The 23,782-nt window shown below is 34.9% G+C and overlaps 1 protein-coding gene across 1 annotated transcript; it reads left to right on the top strand.

The window, feature by feature from the left end:
• Positions 1–19,769: 19,769 nt before the first annotated feature.
• Positions 19,770–22,478, top strand: LOC107844761 (NDR1/HIN1-like protein 6). The gene is made up of 2 exons (XM_016689110.2): positions 19,770–20,995; positions 22,028–22,478. Exons 1-2 carry the CDS (start codon positions 20,295–20,297, stop codon positions 22,041–22,043), a joined length of 717 nt encoding a protein of 238 aa, XP_016544596.1. The 5' UTR covers positions 19,770–20,294; the 3' UTR covers positions 22,044–22,478.
• Positions 22,479–23,782: the final 1,304 nt, after the last annotated feature.

The raw sequence follows: 23,782 nt of genomic DNA on the forward strand, positions 1-23,782 counted from the left end.
GACTCAGTTCAGTTCATGATGTTCAGTTTATGTGTCACGTTTCAATCTCAAATATGTTCTCATGTTTTCGCTCATGCATGTTTAGTAAATGATCTCTGGTTCATCCATGTTTTAATTTTAAGGTAACAGTCTTCCTTAAACTCATTCAGTCTCATGTCCAGATTTCCATTATAAACTGGTATCAATTACCATTGCATATTCAGTCATGTATTCATACATCAGATATGCATGTTCAACTTAATAAATTCATCTTATTGGTAATCCCAGTTGTGCATTCATGATTTATTTATTCATGCATCGGATATGCATGTTCAGCATAATAAACTTAGCTTAACAGTTATATTATTCATGAAATCATGTTTCAATTATTCATGTTCAATATGTACTTCAGCTTATCTTTTCCTCTATCTCAGTCAGTCTTATTCGAGGACAAATGTTTCCAAGGGGGAGATATTATAAGACCCCACAAAATTCCTGACTTAATTCAATCCTTTAAGCTTGTCAAGGGGTCCCAGGCTTAGAAAATTCTTGCTAAGTTTCCAGACTTAGTTTATTTTTACCCTTTGAAAGTTGGCAATCTCATTTTGCAACATTAATGTCCTTTAGTGGTCTATATTTTTGTTAATTCATGACCAAGAAGGTCAATAAGTGTTCCCGAACAAGTTTTGGATTTTTTGGATCGAGTTTAGACCACATTCAAAATCCCAAAATAGTGGACAAATACGATCTTGGCGCTCCGCATCACCTATTGTGTTGGTTAATATTGTCCCTAATTGCCAGTGTCAAATTTTGGTGTCACGGTGCGATCTTGGCATGATGAATCAAATATTGCGTCAACACCATCGACGCGCTACATCGACAACCGCATCGGTGACTAGTTTTTAGTCATTAAATGACCGCGTCCTTAAGGGTAATTAGGTCTTTTTCCCTCAACCTTCATCCCTCATAACACAAAACTTAGCCCCTTTTTGGCTAAATACATTCACTCTTTCACAATTTTTTAAGAACAAGAAAACCCTAGGTGGTTAATTCCAAATCAAGAACTCAAGCTCCACTAATCTTTAAAAAATCATCAACCAAGGTATATAAAGTGTTCATCCAAGGGTACCTTCTACCCTTGGATCTCAAGAAAACCCTATTCAAAATATGAATTTTGAATTCCATGTTGTGGGCTTGATTGTACATATGTTAATGTTGTGATATGACTTCCAAGATTGAATCTTTATTAAATTTTCATGACTTTATGTTAGTATGTGGATTGAAATACTTAAATTTGAAGTGATTGATATAGCCATGATTAATTAGTTGTTGATTTATGCCCTAGAAAAGGTTATGCCTTCCATGTGTTTGTTAAAATGCATAAGTGAATAAGAACTATTTATTATGACCCATTTATGATTTAAATGTTGAACACATGATGTACCCACATGTTCAAAATGACTCCCATGCTTAAGCTATGTCTTATAATAATTTGGTGGAATGCTCATAAGTACGAATTTGTGAAATTATGTTATGTTAGCATGCATTCCTATTCATGTGTAATGTTATGACTTGCAAATGCTTCATGAAATCCCTTAATGGTTGTATTGTGAATTGTTCAATATGATCATGTATTCAAGAAGTTTCATGTCCTATTTATAGTCATACTATCGAGTCCTGGGGGTATTTAATACCCAATAATTTAGCTGTTTACCTAGAGCTAGTGTCAGTTTTCAAGATAACCTCTGTCAAGCCATGATCAGTAGTACTCTCAGTCAAGTTTCAGATCTTAGTAGAACTTAGTCAGTTACATGACTCAGGAAAACTTAGTAGATCTAGTATCAGTTCAGTCTCATTCGGTATTTAGTTCAGTCCTTAATAAATTCAGTCAGTTAATAGAACTCAGTAGTATTTCGTCAGTCAACAAAACTCGGTAAACTCAGTTTAGTTAAATAGTACAATCAGTAACAGCTCAGTCAAGCTTAGTATGAACTAGGAAATCAGTTCAGTGTCTATTCAGGTGGGAGTAGGATTCAGTACCAAGTAAACCTAGGGATGAGGGCTCACCTGTCAGCCGGTAGAGGGTGTGATCCTTAGAAGAAATCCTTGCATTCTATAACTACGTAGCCAGCGTAGGTTGAGATATACCCCTACAAGTCTAGGGTTAATTCATCTCATTTGAGTTCTTCTACTAGGGAGGGGTTGATAGAAGAGCTCCCTATCAGCAGAGGGTTAACTCACTGCTTGTGCTTACCCGTGGCACGGTACTAATACCCTTCCAGCTGGGGTTACAGGTTGGAGCCCTACCAGTTTAGATTTGTGGCATGTCGATTAGATGATTACATCCCACTATCTTAGTCTCAGTCTTCAGTAAAGAACTCAGATAGTTTCTCAGATTTTAGGACTGTCAGATACTGTCACTTAGCTCAGTATGGAACTCAGCTAGTTTTATCAAATTCAGGACTATCAAAAATAGTCATTCAGTTAACAATACATCATACACAAATTCAGAATTGTCACATACAGTCGTTTAGTTACTAATTATATAGTATCTATAAACTTAAACATCTATTAATCAGTATTCAGATTCAGTATTCAGCATTATCACGACCTCAGTTATAGTCCACGTATTCATGCATGTATTCTCACACAGTCATGTTCATGTTATTCAGCCAATTATAGTTCATGCATATGAACCCTTGCATTTAGTTTACCTCACTTTGTGTACTAGTACATTCTCACGTACCGACACATACTTTTCTCTTGCGCTATAGTATTTTATACCAAAGGTTTGGATGCTTAGGTTCCCGATCATTCTTAGCAGTTCAGATTCCAGCAGTCGAAGATTAGCAATGAGTCCTCATCATTCGAGGATAACGTGATTGTTTCATTATTTCAATACTTCTGTACTTAATTTATTTTAGTAGATAGGGTTAGTTGGGGACATGTCCCATCAACTCCTTATTCAGACAGGTTTAGAGGCTTTTACAGACTATAGTATGTTTAGACTGTTATTTTAGTTTTGGTATTGTTATACCATATGTCTAGTTATATATTCAGTATTGTTCAGTTTTGAACCTTATGGTATTTTATCCCATTATTCCACATATTTCAGTATTATTATGCAGTTATTATAGCAGGTACCAGTCATGGGTTAGCTAGTGGTCCTTCAAGATTGTTAACACCATGTAGCATCTGGCGTACCAGACTCGGGGCATTACAAACTTGGTATCAGAGCCTAAGGTTTAATAGTGTCCTTGGAAGTCTGAAAAGCCACATCTAGTAGTCTTGCACATGGGTGTGTTGTGCACCACACTTATTTACAGGAGGCTATAAGATGTTTTATAGTTTTGCTTCTTTCAGTATTCATGTCGTGCGAGTGAGCATGAGCTCCAGTTAAACTAACTGTCTAATCCACTTATCTTTTTTATTTACAGAATATGCCTCTCATAAAGACTAACAACAGAAGAATCGGAAATCAATCAGAACCTCAGCCCGTTCAGGCAGATCCCCTGGACGAGCATGTTTCCTAAGTAGAATTCAGGACTGTATTCACTGCTCTTGCTAATTCAATTATAGCTCATAATGAATGGCCAAATGATGTTTCGACCAACCCAGTGGCCAATATTGCTGCAACCAGGATTCAGGACTTCACCCGAATAAATCCTCCCTTATTCTCAGGTTCTAAGTCTGAAGAGGATCCATAAGATTTCCTCAATCAAGTTCAGAAAGTCATAGATATCATGGGAGTGACTTCCAGTTAGCCACCTATCAGCTATAAAATATAGCCCATACGTGGTTTAAGCAATGGAAGGTAGACAAGGGTACAGATGTAGAACCCATAGAGTGGGAAGAGTTTGCTACTACCTTCCTAGGCCGATTCATTCCTGTAGAGCTGAAAAAAGCCAAAGTGTTAAAATTCATCCCTTAGGCAAGGTAGCATGAGTGTGAATGAGTATTCCCTCAAGTTCACACAGCTATCTAGGTATGCCCCCCATGTAGTAGCAGACAGTAGATCCAGAATGAGCAAGTTTGTTTCTGGGATATCGGGTAGAGTAGTTAAGAATACAAGACTGCAATGTTGATTAAGAAGATAGAAATATCTAGTCTTATGGTCCATGCTCAACAGATTGAGGAGTAGAATCTCAATAAGAAGGAGAGAACAAATAAGAGAGCCAGAATAGGCAGCTATAGTTTTGCCCAGCCAAGGTCAGAGGATGGCAACCATTCTCAGTATTATCAGAAGCTTTCAGTTCCAGCTCCTTCCTCAGCCAATGCTCTAGTTCCTAAGTTTAGAAATGGTAACAAAGATAGGGCTCCAGGATCTAATCTCAGGGTAGTGTCAGCAGTGCCCAAACCCATCCTCTTTGTTAGACTTATGGCAAGCACCATAAGGATGTGTGTAGAGCCAGTAGTGATATGTGTTTTGGATGTGGTGAGTCGGGTCACAGAGTTCGAGGCTTTCCTAAGCCCAGTCCACGAAGTCAATACAGTTTTCCTTCAGCTTAGTTCGGTTGCTCAAATCAGTAGGATGCCACTTTCAGTGCCACCAGTGGACAACGCCCAAACAGACTCTATGCACTTCAGTCCCGATAGGATCAAAAAAGTTCTCTTTATGCAGTCATTGGTATGTTCCAAATCTCCTATTTAAGTATTTATGTTTCATTAGATCTAGGAGCTTCTATGTCTTTTGTAACTCTTTGCATAACAGTCGACCTTTAAGGTCAAACCAAAGATTAATAGGACCTTTCTCAGTCTTCACCCATTGGGTCAGTCGATTATAGCCCTTGCAGGTATACAGGAACTGTTCAGTTATGATATCTCAGAAATGTAAGGCCTTCAGATTCTAGTAGTACTGCTAGTATGAGTAGGAAATCAATAAGGGAAGATGATTCCCGACCCATCCCTATCTCAGTGCAAAGTTTTATACTACAGTCATCATGATACTTATGCATGTTTTACATCTCAGTTCCATGAATACAGCTTATATTCACACACTTTCCATAGAATTGTATACGCTTCTAGTTCTTAGTATGAGGAGTTCCAGTTTAATCAGTGTTATAAATCATTTTCCATGAGTATAGAAACTTCAAACTCAGGTCATGCAACTCATGACTTATGCACTCATATCATGTTTTACAGTATGCTCAACCCACATGACTCATGTTTCACTCTTAATGATCAGCCAAACTCAGACTATGTCACATATACCCTCAGTTTAAATTCATCAATGAATCTGTGGTGTTGATGCTCTCTCTCTCAAGCCTCGGTTACAACATTAGTTCAATAATCAATATTCTATAAAAGACTCAGATAGTCCTACCGGACCATAGCTTTCAGTTATCAGTCACTTAGCCATTCGAATTTTGTACTTTAGTACCAATCTAAACCTCAGTTATCAGAAACCAACATTCATTCTCAATTACAGGCTTAGTTATAGTTACAGTCTCAATTACCGTCTTAGCTATAATCTCACTCCCTGTCCTTGTCCTGTAGTTAGAACGGAAACTCAGTTCAGTTTTAGGATTTTCCAACCATAGTATATAGCCATCAGTTACTCAGTTATTCATATTTCAGTACCTCAATTTATAGAATATTTCAAAACCATGTTATATGCATGGTCTTGTGTTCAGCACCTCATGTTACTCAGTCAGTCAATACCTTCTATGCATAATACTCTGCAGTTTTAGTGCAGTTATTGAAACTAAGTATAGTTCAGTCTGGCAGACGCAGTATTCAATTATCAGTTAATCAAATGAGTAGTATATTTATGCATTCATGTATTTCCAGTAGTCTCAAGTGATGTGATGTTCTAAGGCAGAGAGTATAGTTGAAAGATTAATTGAGGGGTATGTCTAAGCTTGAAAATTTTAGATGTAGTGCATAAGGCTTTGTCAACCTACCCTAGATGAGGATGTGTAGGCCTCGCCTCATATTATAGAATCTTAGCCAGGATGATATTTCCATATTTAGCTATCATATTCGGACCATGCCAAGTTTTTCTCCCTCCCTAAGGATACTAGAACTCTATAAAAGAGTGTTAGAGAAAATCTCCAGTTAAGAATAAGTTTTTAGTATAATTCAGTCCATAAAGCCCGAAACCTAGTTTAGCAGTCAGGCGGATGAGTTCGTATGGTTTCCTATCTTTTCTTCTATATGCATTACCCAAAATCTCGTGAATGGATGTAAATATTCTAAGATGGACCAACCAGGTTCTAGATCCTAGATACGGATTTGCGATTCAGTTCGTAGGTGCCCTATGCATCATTCCTGTCCTTCCTCAATAGCTCAGCCAAGTCAGTATCTATCAGTGGATGTATTATCCCAAGGGGGAGATACACTATAATCCATCTTCATATAATGAATCCAGTCAGGAGCAAGGAGTACTCATAGTTTGACCCTTAAATTCATATCTCAGTCGTAAGATATGTATTCAAAGACATAGTTTAGTTCATAATGTTCAGTTCATGTGTCACATTTCATTCTCAAATATGTTCTCATGTTTTCGCCCATGTATGTTTAGTAAATGATCTCAGGTTCATCCATATTTTCAATTTAAGGTGACAGTCTTCCTTGAACTTATTCAGTCTCATGTCCAGATTTTCATTATAAACTTGGTATCAATTACCATTGCATATTCAGTTATGCATTTATGTATCAGTTCAGTCATATAGTCATACATCAGATATGCATGTTCAGCTTGATAAATTCAGCTTATCAGTAATCCCAGTCATGTATTTATGAGTCAGTTATTCATGTACCAGATATGCATGTTCAGTATAATAAACTCAGCTTAAAAGTTATATCAGTTATGAAATCATGTTTCAGTTATTCATGTTCAGTATGTACTTCAGCTTATCTTTTCCCCCATCTCAGTCAATCTCATTCGAGGACAAATATTTCCAAGGGGGAGATATTGTAAGACCCCACAAAATTCCTAACTTAATTCAGTCTTTTAAGCTTGTCAAGGGGTCCCAGTCTTAGAAAGTTCTAGCTAAGTTTCCAGACTTAGTTTATTTTTAGCCTTCAAAAGTTGGCAATCTCATTTTTCAACCTTAATATCCTTTAGTGGTCTATATTTTTGTTAATTCATGATCAGGAAGGTCAATAGGTGTTCTCAGACAAGTTTCAGATTTTTTGGACTACGTTTACACCATGTTTGGAATCCCAAAATAGTGGGCCAATGTGATCTTGGTGTGCCGCATCGCCTATCACGTTGGTTAATATTTTTCCCAACTGCTAGCATCAAATTCTAGTAACACGGCGCGATCTTGGTATGACGCTTCGAATATCTTATCGATGCCATCGACGCGCTGCATCGATAACCGCGTTGATGCCTAGTTTTCAGTTATTAAATGACCGCATCCTTAAGGGTAATTAGGTTTTTTTTCCTCAACCTTCAACCCTCATAACACCAAATTTAGACCCTTTTTGGCTAAATACATTCACTATTTCATAACTTCTCAAGAACAAGAAAACCCTAGGTGGTTAATTTCAAATCAAGAACTCAAGTTTTACTCCATTAATCTTTAAGAAATCATCAACCAAGGTATGTAAAGTGTTCATCCAAGGGTCTCTTCCACCTTTGGATCTTAATAAAACCCTTTTCAATATATGAATTTCAAATTTCATGTTGTGGGCTTGATTGTACACATGTTAATGTTGTGATATGACTTCCAAGATTAAATCTTTATTAAATTTTCATGACTTTATGTTCGTATGTGGATTTAAATCCTTAAATTTGAAGTTCTTAATATAGCCATGATGTATTAGTTGTTGATTTATGCCCTAGAAAAGGTTATTCCTTCCATATGTTTGTTAAAATTCCTAAATGAATATGAACTGTGCATTATGACCCATTTATGATCTAAATGATGAACTCATGATGTACCCACATGTTCAAAATTACTCCAATGCATAATCTATGTCTTTTAATGATTTAGTGGAATGCTCATGAGTATGGATTTATGAAATTATTTTCTGTTAGCATGTATTCCCATCATGTGTAATCTTATGACTTGCAAATGCTTCATGCAATCCCTCTATGGTTGTATTGTGAATTGTCATGTTGTGGACTTGATTGTAAACATGTTAATGTTGTGATATGACTTCCAAGATTGAATCTTTATTAAATTTCCATGACTTTATGTTAGTATTTGGATTGAAATCCTTAAATTTGAAGTGCTTGATATAGCCATCATGTATTAGTTGTTGATTTGTGCCCTAGAAAAGGTTATGCCTTCCATATGTTTGTTAAAATGCCTAAGTGAATAAGAATTGTACATTATGACCCATTTGTGATCTAAATGATGAACTCATGATGTACCCACATGTTCAAAATAACTCCCATGCTTAAGCTATGTCTCAAAATGATTTTATGGAATGCTCATAAGTATCCATTTATGAAATTATGTTATGTTAGCATGCATTCCTATTCATGTGTAACCTTATGACTTGCAAATGCTTCATGAAATCCCTCAATGGTTGTATTGTGAATTGTTGACTATGGTCATGTGTTCAAGAAATGTCATGTCCTATTTATATTCAAGATATCGAGTCCTGGGGTATTGAATACTAGATAATTGAGATGTGTTCCTAGAGTCAGTGTCAGTTTTCAAGACAATCTCAATCAACCCATGATTAGTAGTACTCTCAGTCAAGTTTCAGAACTCAGTAGAACTCAGTCAGTTACAATACTCAGAAAAACTCAGTAGATCTAGTATCAGTTTAGTCCCATTCAGTATTTAGTTCAGTCCTCAATAAATTCAGTCAGTTAATAGAACTCAGTAGTATTTCGTCAGTCAACGAAACTCGATAAACTCAGTTTAGTCAAACAGTACAATCAGTAACAGCTCATTCAATCTTACTATGAACTAGGAAATTAGTTCAGTGTCTATTCAGGTGGGAGTAGGATTCAGCACTGAGTAAATCTAGGGGTGAGGACTCACCTGTCAGTCGGTAGAGGGTGTGATTCTTAGAAGCAATCCATGTATTCTAGAACTACATATCTAGCATAGGTTGAGATATACCCCTACGAATCTAGGTTTAATTTATCTCATTTGAGTTTTTCTACCAGAGAGGGATTGACGAAAGAGCTCCCTATTAGCAGAGGGTTAACTCACTACTTGTTCTTACTCGTGGCATGGTACTGATACCCTTCCAACTAGGGTTATAGGTTGGAGCTCCACCAGTTTAGATTTGGGGCATGTCGGTTAGATGATTACCTTCTACTATCTCAATCTCAGTCTTCAGTAAAGAACTCAGATTTCAGGAATATCATATACTGTAACTTAGCTCAGTATGTAACTCAGCTAGTTCTATCAAATTCAGGACTATCAAAAATAGTCATTCAATTAACAATATATCAATTATCAGTAATCCATATTGTCAGTAAACTCAGTATAGTTCCACAGATTTAGAACTGTCATATAAAATCGTTCAATTACCAATTATACAATATCCATAGACTTAAACATTTGTTAATCAGTATTCAGATTCAGTATTCAGAATTATCATGACCACAGTTATAGTCCACGTATTTATGCATGTATTCTCACACAGTTATTTTTATGTTATTCAGTCAGTTATAGTTCATGCATATGAACCCTTGCATTCAGTTTTTCTCACTTTGTGTACCAGTACATTCTCACGTACTGACGTATACGTTTCTTTTGTGCTATGGTGTTTTATACCATAGGTTCAGACGCTCAGGTTCTCGATCGCTCTTAGTTGTTCAGATTTTAGTAGCAGTAGATTAGCCGTGAGTCCTCATTATTCGAGGATAATGTGATTATTTCATTATTTCAGTACTTTAGTACTTAGTTTATTTCAGTAGATGGGGTTAGTTGGGGACATGTCCAATCAACTGCTTATTCAGACAAATTTAGAGGCTTTTACAGACTATAATCTATTCAGATAGTTATTTCAGTTTTGGTATTGTTATACCATATATCCAGTATTATTATACAGTTATTGCAGCAGGTACTAGTCATGGGTTAGCTAGTGGCCCTTTGGGATTGTTAGCACCGTGTATCGTCCGGGGTACCAGACTCGGGGCGTTACAGCCTACCTTGTTTATTCATTAGAGTTCCCATAATACTAGTTAAGGGGTTTAGTTACTAATGGTTGTAAGAACAAACATAGATTTTATAGATGAAAGCATATTGATGAACTTACGAAGATTAAGAATGAAAATTCAAAATCTAAAATTTATTATAAACTATAAAAAAAAACAAAAACAATAATTCCAAGATCAATAATTGATCTCAAAACTCAAAAAAAAAATGCCAAAAGTGTATAAAGTGCATAAATTGATAATAAAACATCCAAGGGGTATTTGTAGATATAAAAGAAAACCTATCCTAAATAGTGTAGGAAACCAGAGTCAGCATCAACTCATAATTTGTGGGTTGATTCATGGATACAATGCATGAATCATGACTTGGGTCTTGGAAATCAAAGCAACTTCACTCCTACAAAAGATCTACTCATGAATGCTACCTACGAGTTATAGGTTGTATCTATGAGTCATAGGTAGACTTGTAGAAATTAGATTCAACTTTTTTATTCAGAACTTCAACTCATGGAAGACCTCACGGAAAACACTCACGGAGCATAGGTACTACCCACGAGTCATAGGTTGACTGGTAGGTAGCTTTTCACCTACTCTTCATCCCTTTTTATCATTCTTTGCTCTGAACCCTATTTTCCTGCAAAATCAACACTAATGTATATGACATCTAACAAGAGTACATAAGTACTTTCACAATTTTCTTGTTTTAAGCATCGAAAGTGTCATGAAACCATGACACATTTGGGAATATATTAGCTGTTCAAGACATAATTCTATCTCTTCTTGGTTATTCTCATGGAGAGCTCCTCTTTAAGAATTTCAAGGTTTCACTCTCCACCAAAAAGATGACTATGATTCAATGGTTCGCAATGTTAATAAGATTAAAATTAGAAACTCTTCATGAATAGCAAAAATTGTCTTATGTTGGAAGAGTCCAGCTAGTACAATTAGTTATTTTAGGTATACAACATACTTGGCACAAATATTTACCATTCCTATCAAAGTATTGAAAGATATTAAGGCATACTGTAGGAGATACATGTGGTCTGGATCTAATGTCATTACAAGAAAAACTCAAATGCATAGGATAAGGTATGTACACCTAAATTTTTTGGAGAGGTGATGTGGAGCATAAGGTGGACAAGCTATGGATTAAATGTATTTATGCTTTCTACATTGAGGTACAGATATTTCATGAAGTTATGCCACCTCCGCAAGTCTGTTGAGTGATCAAAAAAATATTATAGGCCAGACTTATGTCAAGATAGATGATCAATCCTTAAGCACCTAGAACCATGTATCTGCCCCTACTAGGATTTCAACAGAGAGTCAAATGCAAATGAATGGTGCTAAAAAACTCAGCTAGGCCAAAAGCTATTTTTAACGTATGTGCAAATTCAGGGTAGGTTACTGACTATAATAGACTACACAACTTGGGCAAAGATATTAAGTTGGACCTGTGTTTTATGTTAAACATATCAGGAATCAAGAGATTACCTTTATTCACATTATGAATTTACAAAAATTATATGCAAAAGGCTTCAACAATTAACACAAATACAATATCACCCCACTACCTGTTGGCATCAACACCTCGGCCAGATTAGTAAAGCTAACCAGGGAAAATCACAGAATGCTTAAATCTTCAAGATGCTCTATGTTGAGCTTAGTTATTCTTTGTGGATGGAGAGAAACCAACAAATATCTGAGCAAAAGAACAAAGGATACGAAGTGATAGCATGAGAGGTGGCCTATATATGTTGTGCAACAATTTACTTACTGATTCTATAGTTGTATTTCTTTATTGCTATTTGATATAGTTATTTTCCAGAGAAATGGAAAGTGGGTCAAACTCTCTATCACATTTTAGTTCTCACTGGTGATTAATGTAAATAATTAGTTACCAAAAAAATCACAACCTATAATGTGTAGGATTTCCAACCAACTTCACTATCTCAAAAAATAATTTTATATTGTAATTCTATAATTTAATAGACTACATCTAATACCTCAACTCCTACAGTTTACTCAAACTGCAATTGTACCTTCAAAGACGATAACTCTCATATTTGAGATAAATCTCACAAACTCATGAGTGCAAACACTCAGGAGATAATTACAATAGGTACACCAAAAATTATGACAAACCAAAAGTCTTAGGTCCAACAGAGTAGGGAATGAAGGGATTAGAGGCAAAACCTAGCCGTAAAAATAGGAGGGGTGGGATTAGTGTGCTTTTCAACCATCAACAACAAGCGGTCTATGCATTGATTATGAGAAAGCTTCTACTTTATTAAACTTGGAGTTTTTTTCTTGAACCTATTTAATCTCCTTATGAAGGTCATTTATGTTAAGGCTTTTGCCCTGATTTTCTTACTATATTTAAGTTTTACTTTTTCTTAGAAGAAAAATAAAAGTTACCGTAATTACTTTTACTTTTCCTAAAAGAAAAAATATAATCTTTTCCATATTTGGCTAACCTCTTTCTTGGAGAAAAGGTTTTGGATATCTATAAATAGAAGACCCTCCTTCTCATACCATAACACAATAGCATCCCTAATGTAGTCCTTTAAAGAGTCTTTGTTTAGGGGAAGATTTTCTCTCTCATTAGTTTTATGTTTTTAATATTAGGTTTTATATGTAGGTCAATTGACCAAATAATATAATAATATTAAGATTTTTAGTATTGTTTATGTCTCTTCTGAATTATCACCACAATGGTTTGCAACTAATAGCTTCCACATGACACTCTCTCGATTTTGAACCCAACAAGTGGTATCAGAGCTTGTGGTTCAATGATCCAATGGTGTGGTGAGACGAGATTAAACAGGTTCAAAGCGGTTTCAAAATCAAGCTGCAACCAATTTGATGATAATGAAGATATATGTACAAAAGCTACATGTGGAGATAATTGTCAATCATATTTTCAACAATCCTGTTGTCACATATTTGAAAATAAAGTTCACTTTTAACCCTGCAAAAGGGCTCCAATATTTTTAACCCTAAAAGGGCTGATATAATTTTTAACCCCAAAAACTCTATTTTTAAACATGCCAAACAGCAGTGATATATGAAAAATGTATATGAAGAACGAAGATCATGCATAAGAAATAGGAGGATCAAGAATATTTTGAAGAAAAACAAGCCAAAAAGAGGAGATTCATTTTCTTACTATATTTAAGTTTTACTTTTTCTTAGAAGGAAAATAAAAGTTACCACAATTACTTTTAAAGAAAAAATATAATTCTTTTCCATATTTGGCTAACCTCTTTTTTGGAGGAAAGATTTTGGACATCTATAAATAGAAGACCCCCTTCTCATACCATAACACAATAGCATCCACAATGTAGTCCTTTAAAGAGTCTTTGTTTAGAGGGAGATTGTCTCTCTCATTAGTTTTTATGTTTTTAATATTAGGTTTTATATGTAGGTCAATTGACCAAATAATATAATAATATTAAGATTTTTAGTATTGTTTATGTGTTTTCTGAATTGTCACCACAATGGTTTGCAACTAATAGTTTCTGCATGACGCCCTCTCGATTTTGAACCTAATAATTTATCCCTCCTGCAAGTGCGACAGAGTGATATTGGCATATTATAGGTCTAATAAAAGTTAAGCAACACTAGTTTTACTCTTGGAACCAGGTCCCACAAGTCAAAAGCTATATTCCTTCAAAGTCTTCTTATCAAACATCTCCTTTGTGCATATCTTACCAATAGGAACATCATACTCCTCTAACACCTGTGAGAGTATGTATACATAAGGCAGACCATGCTTACCCTTATCAGGGTCTGTAACTTAAGTCATGTGTTAGATTATGATGTTGGGTAAGTGATAAGAAAACATTCGCGCAAAAACCTTGTTTGTATTCACAGAGTAGCGGCCTTATTTATACAGAGTTTGTTCCAACCCCTAAGTCTATTATACATACAAATATATTCTATTCTAGGATATAAAATATTATAAAAATATTACCTAGCAAATATAGAAAATAAAGTTTCCATCTTTTGTTATATGCATTGTGTCCAATACTCCCCATCAAGTTAGAGCATGCAGTCGACAAATACCCAACTTGCAAAGAAGAAAAGAAAATTGTGGGTGACCCAAAGATTTAGTGAATAGGTTAGCGAGTTGAAAATGTGTACCCACATAAGCTGTATAAATATTTTTCTCAATAAGCTGCTCGCGAACATAGTGACAATTAATTTCAATATGCTTGGTACGTTCGTGGAAAACTGGATTGGCCGCAATGTGCAGAGCAGCCTGGTTGTCACAATACAACCATATATGTTTCTGATAAAACACCCCCAATGACGCTAAGAAAGACTTGAGCCGAAGAAGCTCAGATGTGGTGGTTGCCATAGACCTATACTCGGCCTCTGCAGAGGAACATGATACAGTAGGTTGTTTTTTTATTTTCCAAGTGATCGGTGAGTTTCCTAAGAGAATAAAATATCTGGTTAAAGACCGACGTGTGAAAGGGAAACTAGCCCAATCAGTGTAACAAAATGCATATAATTGCAGATTGTTATCTACTGAGAAGAAAAGTCCTTGGTCGGGGCTACTCTTTAAATATTTCAAGACTCGTAAGGAAGCATCATAGTGTTCAACTTTTGGAGCCTGAAGGAACTGAGATAAGATATGAACAGAATAATAAATTTCCGGTCTAGTAATTGTGAGGTAAATAAGGCATCCCACTAAGTAATGATAACTGCTGGAATAAACACATAACTCGCCCGTAGCAAGGCCAAGTCAATGGTTTTGAACCATTGGAGTGGAGAAGGGTTTAGCTCTTAAAAGTCCTGCTTCAGTTAAAATATCTAGAGTGTATTTTCGTTGACACAGAAAAAGGCCCTTCTTACTATGAGCAAACTCGACTCCTAAAAAATATTTCAAGGGTCAGAGATCTTTAAGGCTAAAATAATCTGCCAAATACTTCTTGAATATAGAGCAAGCTTCTGAATTATTTCTAGCAACCAGCAAGTCATCAACATAAACTAGAACTCCAAGAAAAATTTCACCCTTTTTTAGGGTGAACAAGGTATGATCTGCGTAAGACTTAAAAAATCCGTACTTCCGAAGAGCTGTTGTTAATTTAGTGAACTAGTTGGGCGGAGACTGTCGCAGTCCATAAAGAAATTTGTGCAACTTGCAAACCACATTCAACTGAGATGAGACATAACCTGGAGGAAGTTTTATATAGACATATTCATGTAAATCGCCATGTAAAAAAGCATTGTTGATATCAATCTGGTAAATCTCCTATTTTTTAGATATGGCAACAGCAAGAAAAGTGCGAACAGAAACCATTTTATCTACTGGAGCAAAAGCCTCTATGAAATCGATGCCCTCTTCTTTTTCATTACCCTGAATTACCAATCAAGCCTTGTATCGCTCTACTATGCCATTAGAATTATACTTAATTTTATAGATCCACTTACTTCGATAACCTTTTTTCCATAGGGAAGAGGTATAAGAGACCATCTTTTGTTTTCCTCCAATGCATCAATCTCTTTTTGCATAGCATCCCACCAATGAGGATCTTTCATTGCTTCCTGAAAAGAGCGAGGCATTCCCCAAAGTAATAGAAGCAAGAAAAGTCCTGTGGGCATTAGAAAAATTATCACAAGTGACAAAGTTAGAAAGAGGATTAGGAGTACCTGAGGAGAGCGTTTGGTGAGATTGAGGTGAGATAGGGTGTGTTCTTTTACTAGAGGTACAAATATAATCCTGCAAGTGAGAAGGAGGTCGTTTTTTCCTATGACCACAACCTAAAGCTTTAGTTTCCTATTAAGGAATCCCTGCAGATTGAGATGCACTCCCCATGTCCATAATATTATCATAAGAGCTTCTATTTACGGTGTCCATAATAATGTCTTGGTGTATATTCAGATTATTATTGTCACGCGAAGGGGATTTCTAATGGATGACAAGGGATGTATCATAAAAGGCCAAGGGTTCATCCTCTATTGAGGCCTTAGATGTATCAACAGGGAATATCTCAATGCTAAACAAAAAAATATGTTCATGAAAAATGACATCCCAAGATACAAACATTTCTTTAGTCTACAAATCATAAATGCGCCAACCCTTTTGTCCATAGGGATACCCAAGAAAAATACATTTTTGACTCCTTGAAGAAAATTTATCCTTGATCCTAGGTTTGGAATGAGCATAACAAAGACAACCAAAAACTCGAATGAAAGAAAGCACACATAATTTATTAAACAAAAGTTCATATGATGACTTTCCGTGTAGTAGAGTAGTTGGGGTACAATTAATTAAAAAAAATGCAGTCAAAACACATTCTCCCTAAAATTCAATAGGAAGTTGTGCTTGAAATCGCAATGCTCTAGCTCCTTCAAGAATGTGTCTGTGTTTTCTTTCAACTCATTCATTTTGTTGAGGAGTTCCGACACAACTTTTCTGTAAAGTTATTCCATGTGTTTTATAGAACTCCGACATTCCCCCTCTTGTAAATTCAAAGCCATTATCACTACGAACTATTTTGGTTGTTTTAGCAAATTGTGTTTGAACCATAGCACAGAACTCACGCAATAATTTTTTGACCTCTTTTTTGTCCAACATTAAGTAGACCCAGACAGCTCTACTAAAGTCATTGACGATGGTTAAGAAATAATATACACCAGTAAAAGAACAACGACGATAGGGACCCCAAAATATCAATATGAATTAAATCAAAAATAGCAAGAGCTTTATTATCACTCAATGAAAAAGACGTTCTAGTTTGCTTAGCTCAAAAGCAAACGTCACAAACACTATCATCGGTCCTTTTAGAGGGTATATTAATTAATCTTAACAACATAGATAAATTTTGAGTAGAAGGATGTCCCATACGTCGGTGCCACAGTCCGTATGTTTCCACAGAATTCACGACTTGGTGTATCTCCTGTGTCACTCATAAAAAATAGTACACCGTGTCTCGCCGCTCACCCAGACTAATTGGAATCCTCTAAGTGGGGTCCTGTATCATACATAACTTGTCAAAAAATATCACATGGCATTTGTGATCTATAATTAACTGCCCAACAGAAATAAAGTTACAAGATAAATTTGGCACAAATAAAACATCTTGTAACATAAGGTTGGTTGTCAATTTGGCACGTCCTGATTTGGTGGCTGGTGTTTTTGTACCATCGGGAAGGCATACTGGTAGCGGATTTATATCAGTAATATAAAACAACAAATTCAAATTTCCTGTGACATGATGAGATGCACTACTATCGAGCAACCAGTGATCCAGTCTATTGATATGTGTGTCTAGTGTATTGATGCATGCCTGTAACACAATTATATATGCCTTATCAGACAATTTATCATTTCCAGATGGAGAAATTTCAATCAAACAATAAAATCGTTACACTTGGTCAGGTGTCTATTTTGTAAATAAATCGTTGATCAACTCCCCAGAACTGTCTGCAGCATGCACTGCCATGGCAACAGGTGGTTGTTGTTGCATTCCTTGATGTTGTTGTTGTTGTATGCCTTGTTACTGCTGCTGTTGTGGTTGCTGATGTCCACCACCGTGAGGCGAGTTGTTATTTTGTTATCCTGTTCCACACCCTCGACCACGGCCTGACCCAGGCCACCCGAGTCATTGATAACAATGTTCATAATCATGATTATTTCTTCCACAATAGGAGCAGGGAGGGTGATCTGGTCATTCTTTTCCTCCCCCTTCAAGCACCTACATTGAAAAACTAATCACCTTCTGCTCCTCACATCCTCGAACAATATTTTTACACCTTTCTTCGTGGCTTACCAATATGTAAGCTTTGTTGAGAGTAGGAAGGGGATCCATGCTCAAGATCTAGGATCTCAAAGTTCCAAAAAGTGAGTCGTCCAGACCCATTAAAAATTGATAGGTTAGTTCAGTGTCAGTGCGACTTATTATTTTGGGTGCGGCAGCACAAAAACATCCACATGTTACATCTTCATAACTTGTCAACTTTTCCCACAAATATTTAAGTTTCGTGTAGTATGAAACAATGTTGGTTCTCTATTGTTTAAGGGAAGCAAGTTCAGGTTTTAACTAGTTAATCCGAGGGCCATTGATAACGGAGTAACGTTCCTTAAGATCATTCCGCATCTATCTAGAAACCTTGTATCCAGCAACACTTGGTTTAATAGTATCGTCGATAGAATTAAACAACCAAGAACATATGGCTAAATTATTTACTCGCCACGCTTGAAATTCGGATCCCTCTTCTATTTCTGGTTCAGAATAATCTCCATTAACAAATCCAAGTTTCCCTTTAGCTTTAAGACCATTGATAGCCGCTTTTACCCAAACATCATAATTTTCACTTGTTAAAGTATATTTGGTTATTGACAAACCCGGACCATCTGCGGAACTCAAATAGTAGATTGATGATGGGTCATGTTGAAGCAGCGGTTTGGATGATAAACTTTCATCTATATTCGTCATGATGATGAAAAGAATAGTGATTTTATGAAGGAATAAGTCGACTGAATAGAAAGAGAGGGAAAAAAAAAAGAAAAGAACAGAGTTGTATATCAGGGATTGTTTCGCTCTGATACCATGATAAGAAAATAGTCGCGCAAAAACCTTATTTGTATTCATAGAGTAGCGGCCTTATTTATACAGAGTTTGTTCCAACCCCTAAGTCTATTCTACATACAAAATATATTCTATTCTAGGATATAAAATATTATAAAAATATTGCCTACCAAATATAGAAAATAAAGTTTTCATCTTTTCTTATATGCATTGTGTCCAATAGTAAGTTAGTATATTTCTAAGTGTCCTGAGTCTCCATTAACCCTAAGTCGCGATACACAAACATGATGCCTTTAAGACATAAGTTGAAGACACTCAATACTAACTAAAATAGATGTTTGTGATTAGGTAATTTTCACCCCTTAAAATCTCTTAGTGGTAGAGGATATTGATCCTGAATGTCCTTTTTAGTAAAAGTAGTGGCAACTGACTTCTCCATATCATAAGTATCACATCCCTCAATAGGAATGTTCAAAAGTTGTTCCAATTTAGTAAGATATTATGTCTTAGAGGCAAAGACACGATATTTTAAATGGTGAAGTAGCTGATGAAGAAGGCTATGAATCAGTAGAGCTTTGTGTAACTTTCTAACTAGACATCTGTCGTTGATTCTCGAGAGACAAATGACTATATCTGTATGATTAGCATAATTCAATGTGCGTATCAACATAGGCACCTGTAAAGGCATCTGAGTATATCCCAATGGTGGACCCATATAGGAAGACAAATGATAGGCTTGTGGAAGTGACTGACTACAATTACATATACTTGATTGACCTAGAATAGTGAGGCATTAGCGCACTCATGTGCGAGAGATGGTGTGGGTTTTAATCTAGTATGTACTTACTTGGCCCTCTACTCACACTACCAACTTTTTTCCTTAGGGCATTATCAATGCCCCTTTTCTTATCACCACTCGCCACCTACACAATAAATAATTTACGTATTTCAATGTAAAGTAATATAGAAGCATAATAAAGTATACGAATGAAATACTTTTTTGTGTTCGATAGGTTAAAATTTTTTAAAAGTATTTTCTCTGAAAAAATAATTTCATTAAAATGACAAAAATAAATTTCCTAGTAGAATTAGGATAAATAAGTTCCACAAGTCCATATTGAATTTCATAAAATTTTCTTTCTAGAAAAACATTTTCAATGGAAAATATTTTTCCTTCATGCTTAACACACTTTCTGCTCTCTTGTTTTCTGGTATGGTAATTGAAACCTTCTCGCTACGTCGGCACAAAAGCCATGCCCCTAGATCTCAAAAATAATTAATAATTCTAACTAAATACAAATTAAAATAATTCTATATTTTATTTGAGAATTATTATCCCTTGTAGCCCGTAACAAACCCCTAATAGTGTTTCCTTATTATGGTAATTCTAGCTGAAACCTTCCCGCTATGCCAGCACATAAGACCTTCCCATAGATCTCGTCACTTGAACACCATTGTCTCTCTGTTTGTTGTCTTCCCCAGACACATATAGCTCCGAATTCCACCTCTATCACCTCTTTGTTTACCTCTTTCTTCCAACAATATCCCTCCATAAAGTGATCTTTCATTTCCAACCCCAAAATCCTTTCTATAATTCCCAAATCTATCACATTCTTTGTCATTAAGGTTCACACTTTACATCCATCATATGCACATTCCATTTTTATAAAGATCTTCTTGTTTTCTTAGATTCAAGAATGTCACAGGTGAAACCTCTGAAGAAGCCACCAGGCTTCAAAGATCCTACAATTCCAATTCAAATGCCACCCAGAAAAGTTAACCTTCCACCGTCGTTCTACCCACAAAAGAGAAAAAGCAGAACTTGCTGTTGCAGCTGTTGTTGTCTTTGCGTTTTAATTATACTAATCTTGTTACTTATTTTAGTAGCTGGTTGTGGTTTCCTCTACCTATGGTTTGGACCAAAACTCCCTGTTTTCCATTTAAGATCCCTTGAGTTTACCCAATTCAATGTCACTGAAACTCAAGATGGGCCAAAACTGAATGCGCAATCAGCAGTTAAGGTAAAGCTGAAAAACCCAAACAGGGAGTTGAAGATTGTATATGGTGAAACAAGAATAGAATTGAAAGGAGAAAACGACGTAAATATGGGGGAAGCAAAAGTTGTTGGTTTTGTCCAGGAGAAGAAGAATGTTAAGGTTGTTAAATTCATTATGAAATCACATGAGATGTTATATGGTGGCAGTATTGGGAAAGTTATGAAGATTGGATTCAAGAATAAGAATTTGAGAGTTTCAGCTGATGTTAGTACTGCTATTGGTATTGGATATAAGGAGTGGAAGAGTTGGAAAATTGGTGTTAGAGTTTCTTGTGGATCTTTGAAGTTAAAGCAGATTGAAGATGGTGGTACACCCAAATGTAGCATTACCCTGTTTAATTGGTAAGTGAAAAGCTAATAGAACAATTTACTCCGTTTCAATTTATTTTTTTTTTCACTTTGTTTGAGCAAGAACATCTTCCTCCTTTCGGACAAACTCTTTAATTCTAACTTTTCGCATGACATGTTTAAGACCAGAAGATTAAAGAGCATTTTGGTGTATTTTATGTATCTTTAGATTAGAACCACGAGATTCAAAAGTCTCTTTGCTTTTTTAAACTCCATGTCAAGTTAAAACCATATAGATAAATTGAAACAGATGGAGTATTATAAATGGTGTTACACCCAAATGTGGCAGTACCCTGTTTACTTATGTCGCTCCGACCCTGTAACATGTTGTCTAACTTGTGTCGGATATTCCAAAACTGCGTAACTTTTGGAGAATCTGACATACACGTTTTGAAGAATTCGAGTAACATATGTTATAGTTGAAGTGGTCACTAAAGCCACCTTTCATTTATTATTGAGGTGATATTTACTGATATTACAAAGACTCTGATAATGAAGCATGACCCTTTGCATTTGAAATTTTGCTTCATGTGAAGTCACTAATAATGTTGTTGCCTGTTTCCTGACTATATTGATTCTACCAATGGATGGAAATCAATATATGTAATGAATGTATTCAACTTATATAATTTGTATTGGAAAAGAATTAACAACTATTTTAACTTGTTGAAATAACTTATTTTCTTAGTTGTTATTTTCACTATGATAAAAAGTTACATATAGTTATTTTTTAGGTGACCTGACACCGCCGATGTAAGTAATACAATTAAAGAAAACAATGAATTGGTAATTGAACCATGCACATGGAGAGTAGCTATTACTTATACGTTTTAGGTGATAAAGACAAAAAAAAAAGTTTCAAGAGATGCCATCTTAGCTTGACGCTTTAATGGAAAAAAAAACTAATGATTCTTGCCATGATTGATATATCTAACTTCTCTGATGTACTATAAGAAATACAAATTCTATGCATTTTGATTCTTGATTTGTTCAGTTTAACAAACTTTTGTGTGTTTGATTTTTCAGGTTTCATTTAAATTGATTGATTCAAGGCATATTCACAAATATATAACTGAGAGAAAGGAACAAAAGGCATTTATCTTGCCTCAGGAAGAGATGAATATCGAAATCTAATTGTGCCTAAATTCATAAATAAGTCCATATTCCTATACAACCATTTAGATAAAAAATCTCATCTAAGTTAATTTGAGAAGTTCCATCTTATAGCTGGTGTTTTATAGTTGGTAGTAGTAGCTGGAGTTGCAAGTATACCATGCACCTGTATAGCACAGATGTTGGAGCAGGGAAAGGATGAAAGAGTATATACAAGTATAACAGTAATAACATCATAGATAAGAGGTACATTTACTTATAAAGGCACTGGTTATTTCTGCCATGTGGGACCATGTACAAAGTTTTTGAAAATGTGAAAATAGACAATCGCATCTCTTCGATTATTTTGTTTATTTGCTCCAAAGAAAACTATTTTCATTTTTGTGATACATTTTAAAGTCTCGCAGGTTTAGACATAAAGCAGTTATATAAGGTATAAGCACCGCTCCGCATCCACTGTGGGATATAGAAAGAAAAAAGTCTTGCCCTTGCATTTTAAAGTCATGGGATTAGGATCCAAAGCGTGCAAATATTACCAGTGAATAAGGTTACATATTGTATGAATCACTCACATGCTTGGATAATGGTTAGGTTCTATAATAGATCAAAATAGGACAATCCAATCCAAAAAATTAGTTTCATTGGTGAAAAAGGCAATTTAATATATAAACTCCTTAAGAGCGGCTCAAGTAAATTCGTCGTCCAAAGTCAAAATCAAACGGAAATCTACGTTTGTAAGAAAAAATAATTATTTTTATAAAGTTTACTTTTAAAATTATATAATCGATTTCTTCTAATAATTTTTTAATTAATAATATAGTTAATGCATTATTTTTTTGAGACATAACACTCTGAACTAGATATATCAAACTCATTTCAATTTTTTTTTTATAAAAAAAGCTAAATCGTTTTACAAATAATATTTAATATTTTTTTTTTAATTTATAATCTATTATTAAAAAAAATTAAAAAAAATGAAACCTCTCAAAATCTAAAGCGACTGCATGTTTTTCAAAAGGATAGAGTAGCCCGTAAAACTCCTCAACATTCGCTTTTTAACCGATAAGGGACCATCGACAAATAACAGGTTCCTTTCAGTGTTTTTTCCTAGAGATGGCAGGTTGCTTTTTCTGGTAAAGAAAGGTAAAAGGAGAAAGAGGAAGGTAAAAGGAGAAAGAGGAAACTGCAACATGAATATCCATTATCTAGTACTTCATTCATTTTTAATTATTTTTTTTCTTTTTAGAATCAAATTATATAAATTTTAATTAATATTTTAAGATGTAATTTTTTGATCAAATTAGAAAAGGAAAATTGCAATTTATAATACTTTTTATATAGTTTTTGAATATTTATATTTTAATTTTAAAAAATTAAATTAATCTAATCTAATTTAGCTTTGAAATTTAGTTAAATTAGCTCATGAAATATAAGTGGAGCAATTAAAAGGAAATGAAGAAATAATCAATATATATATATATATATATATATATAAAGGAAAATTTTAATCCATCCTATGTGGCATGACTTAGAGGACTTCAATCCTATTTATCTATTTTCTCCATTTTTTGACTTTTTTCTCTATTTTTTCCTTATTTTCTAATTAAAAAATCAATAAATCCTATATATTAAACTCCATTAAATTGTGTAACAATTATAATCATTCCT

Source organism: Capsicum annuum, chromosome 10 (assembly GCF_002878395.1).
Source record: "Capsicum annuum cultivar UCD-10X-F1 chromosome 10, UCD10Xv1.1, whole genome shotgun sequence".
NCBI lineage: Eukaryota > Viridiplantae > Streptophyta > Magnoliopsida > Solanales > Solanaceae > Capsicum > Capsicum annuum.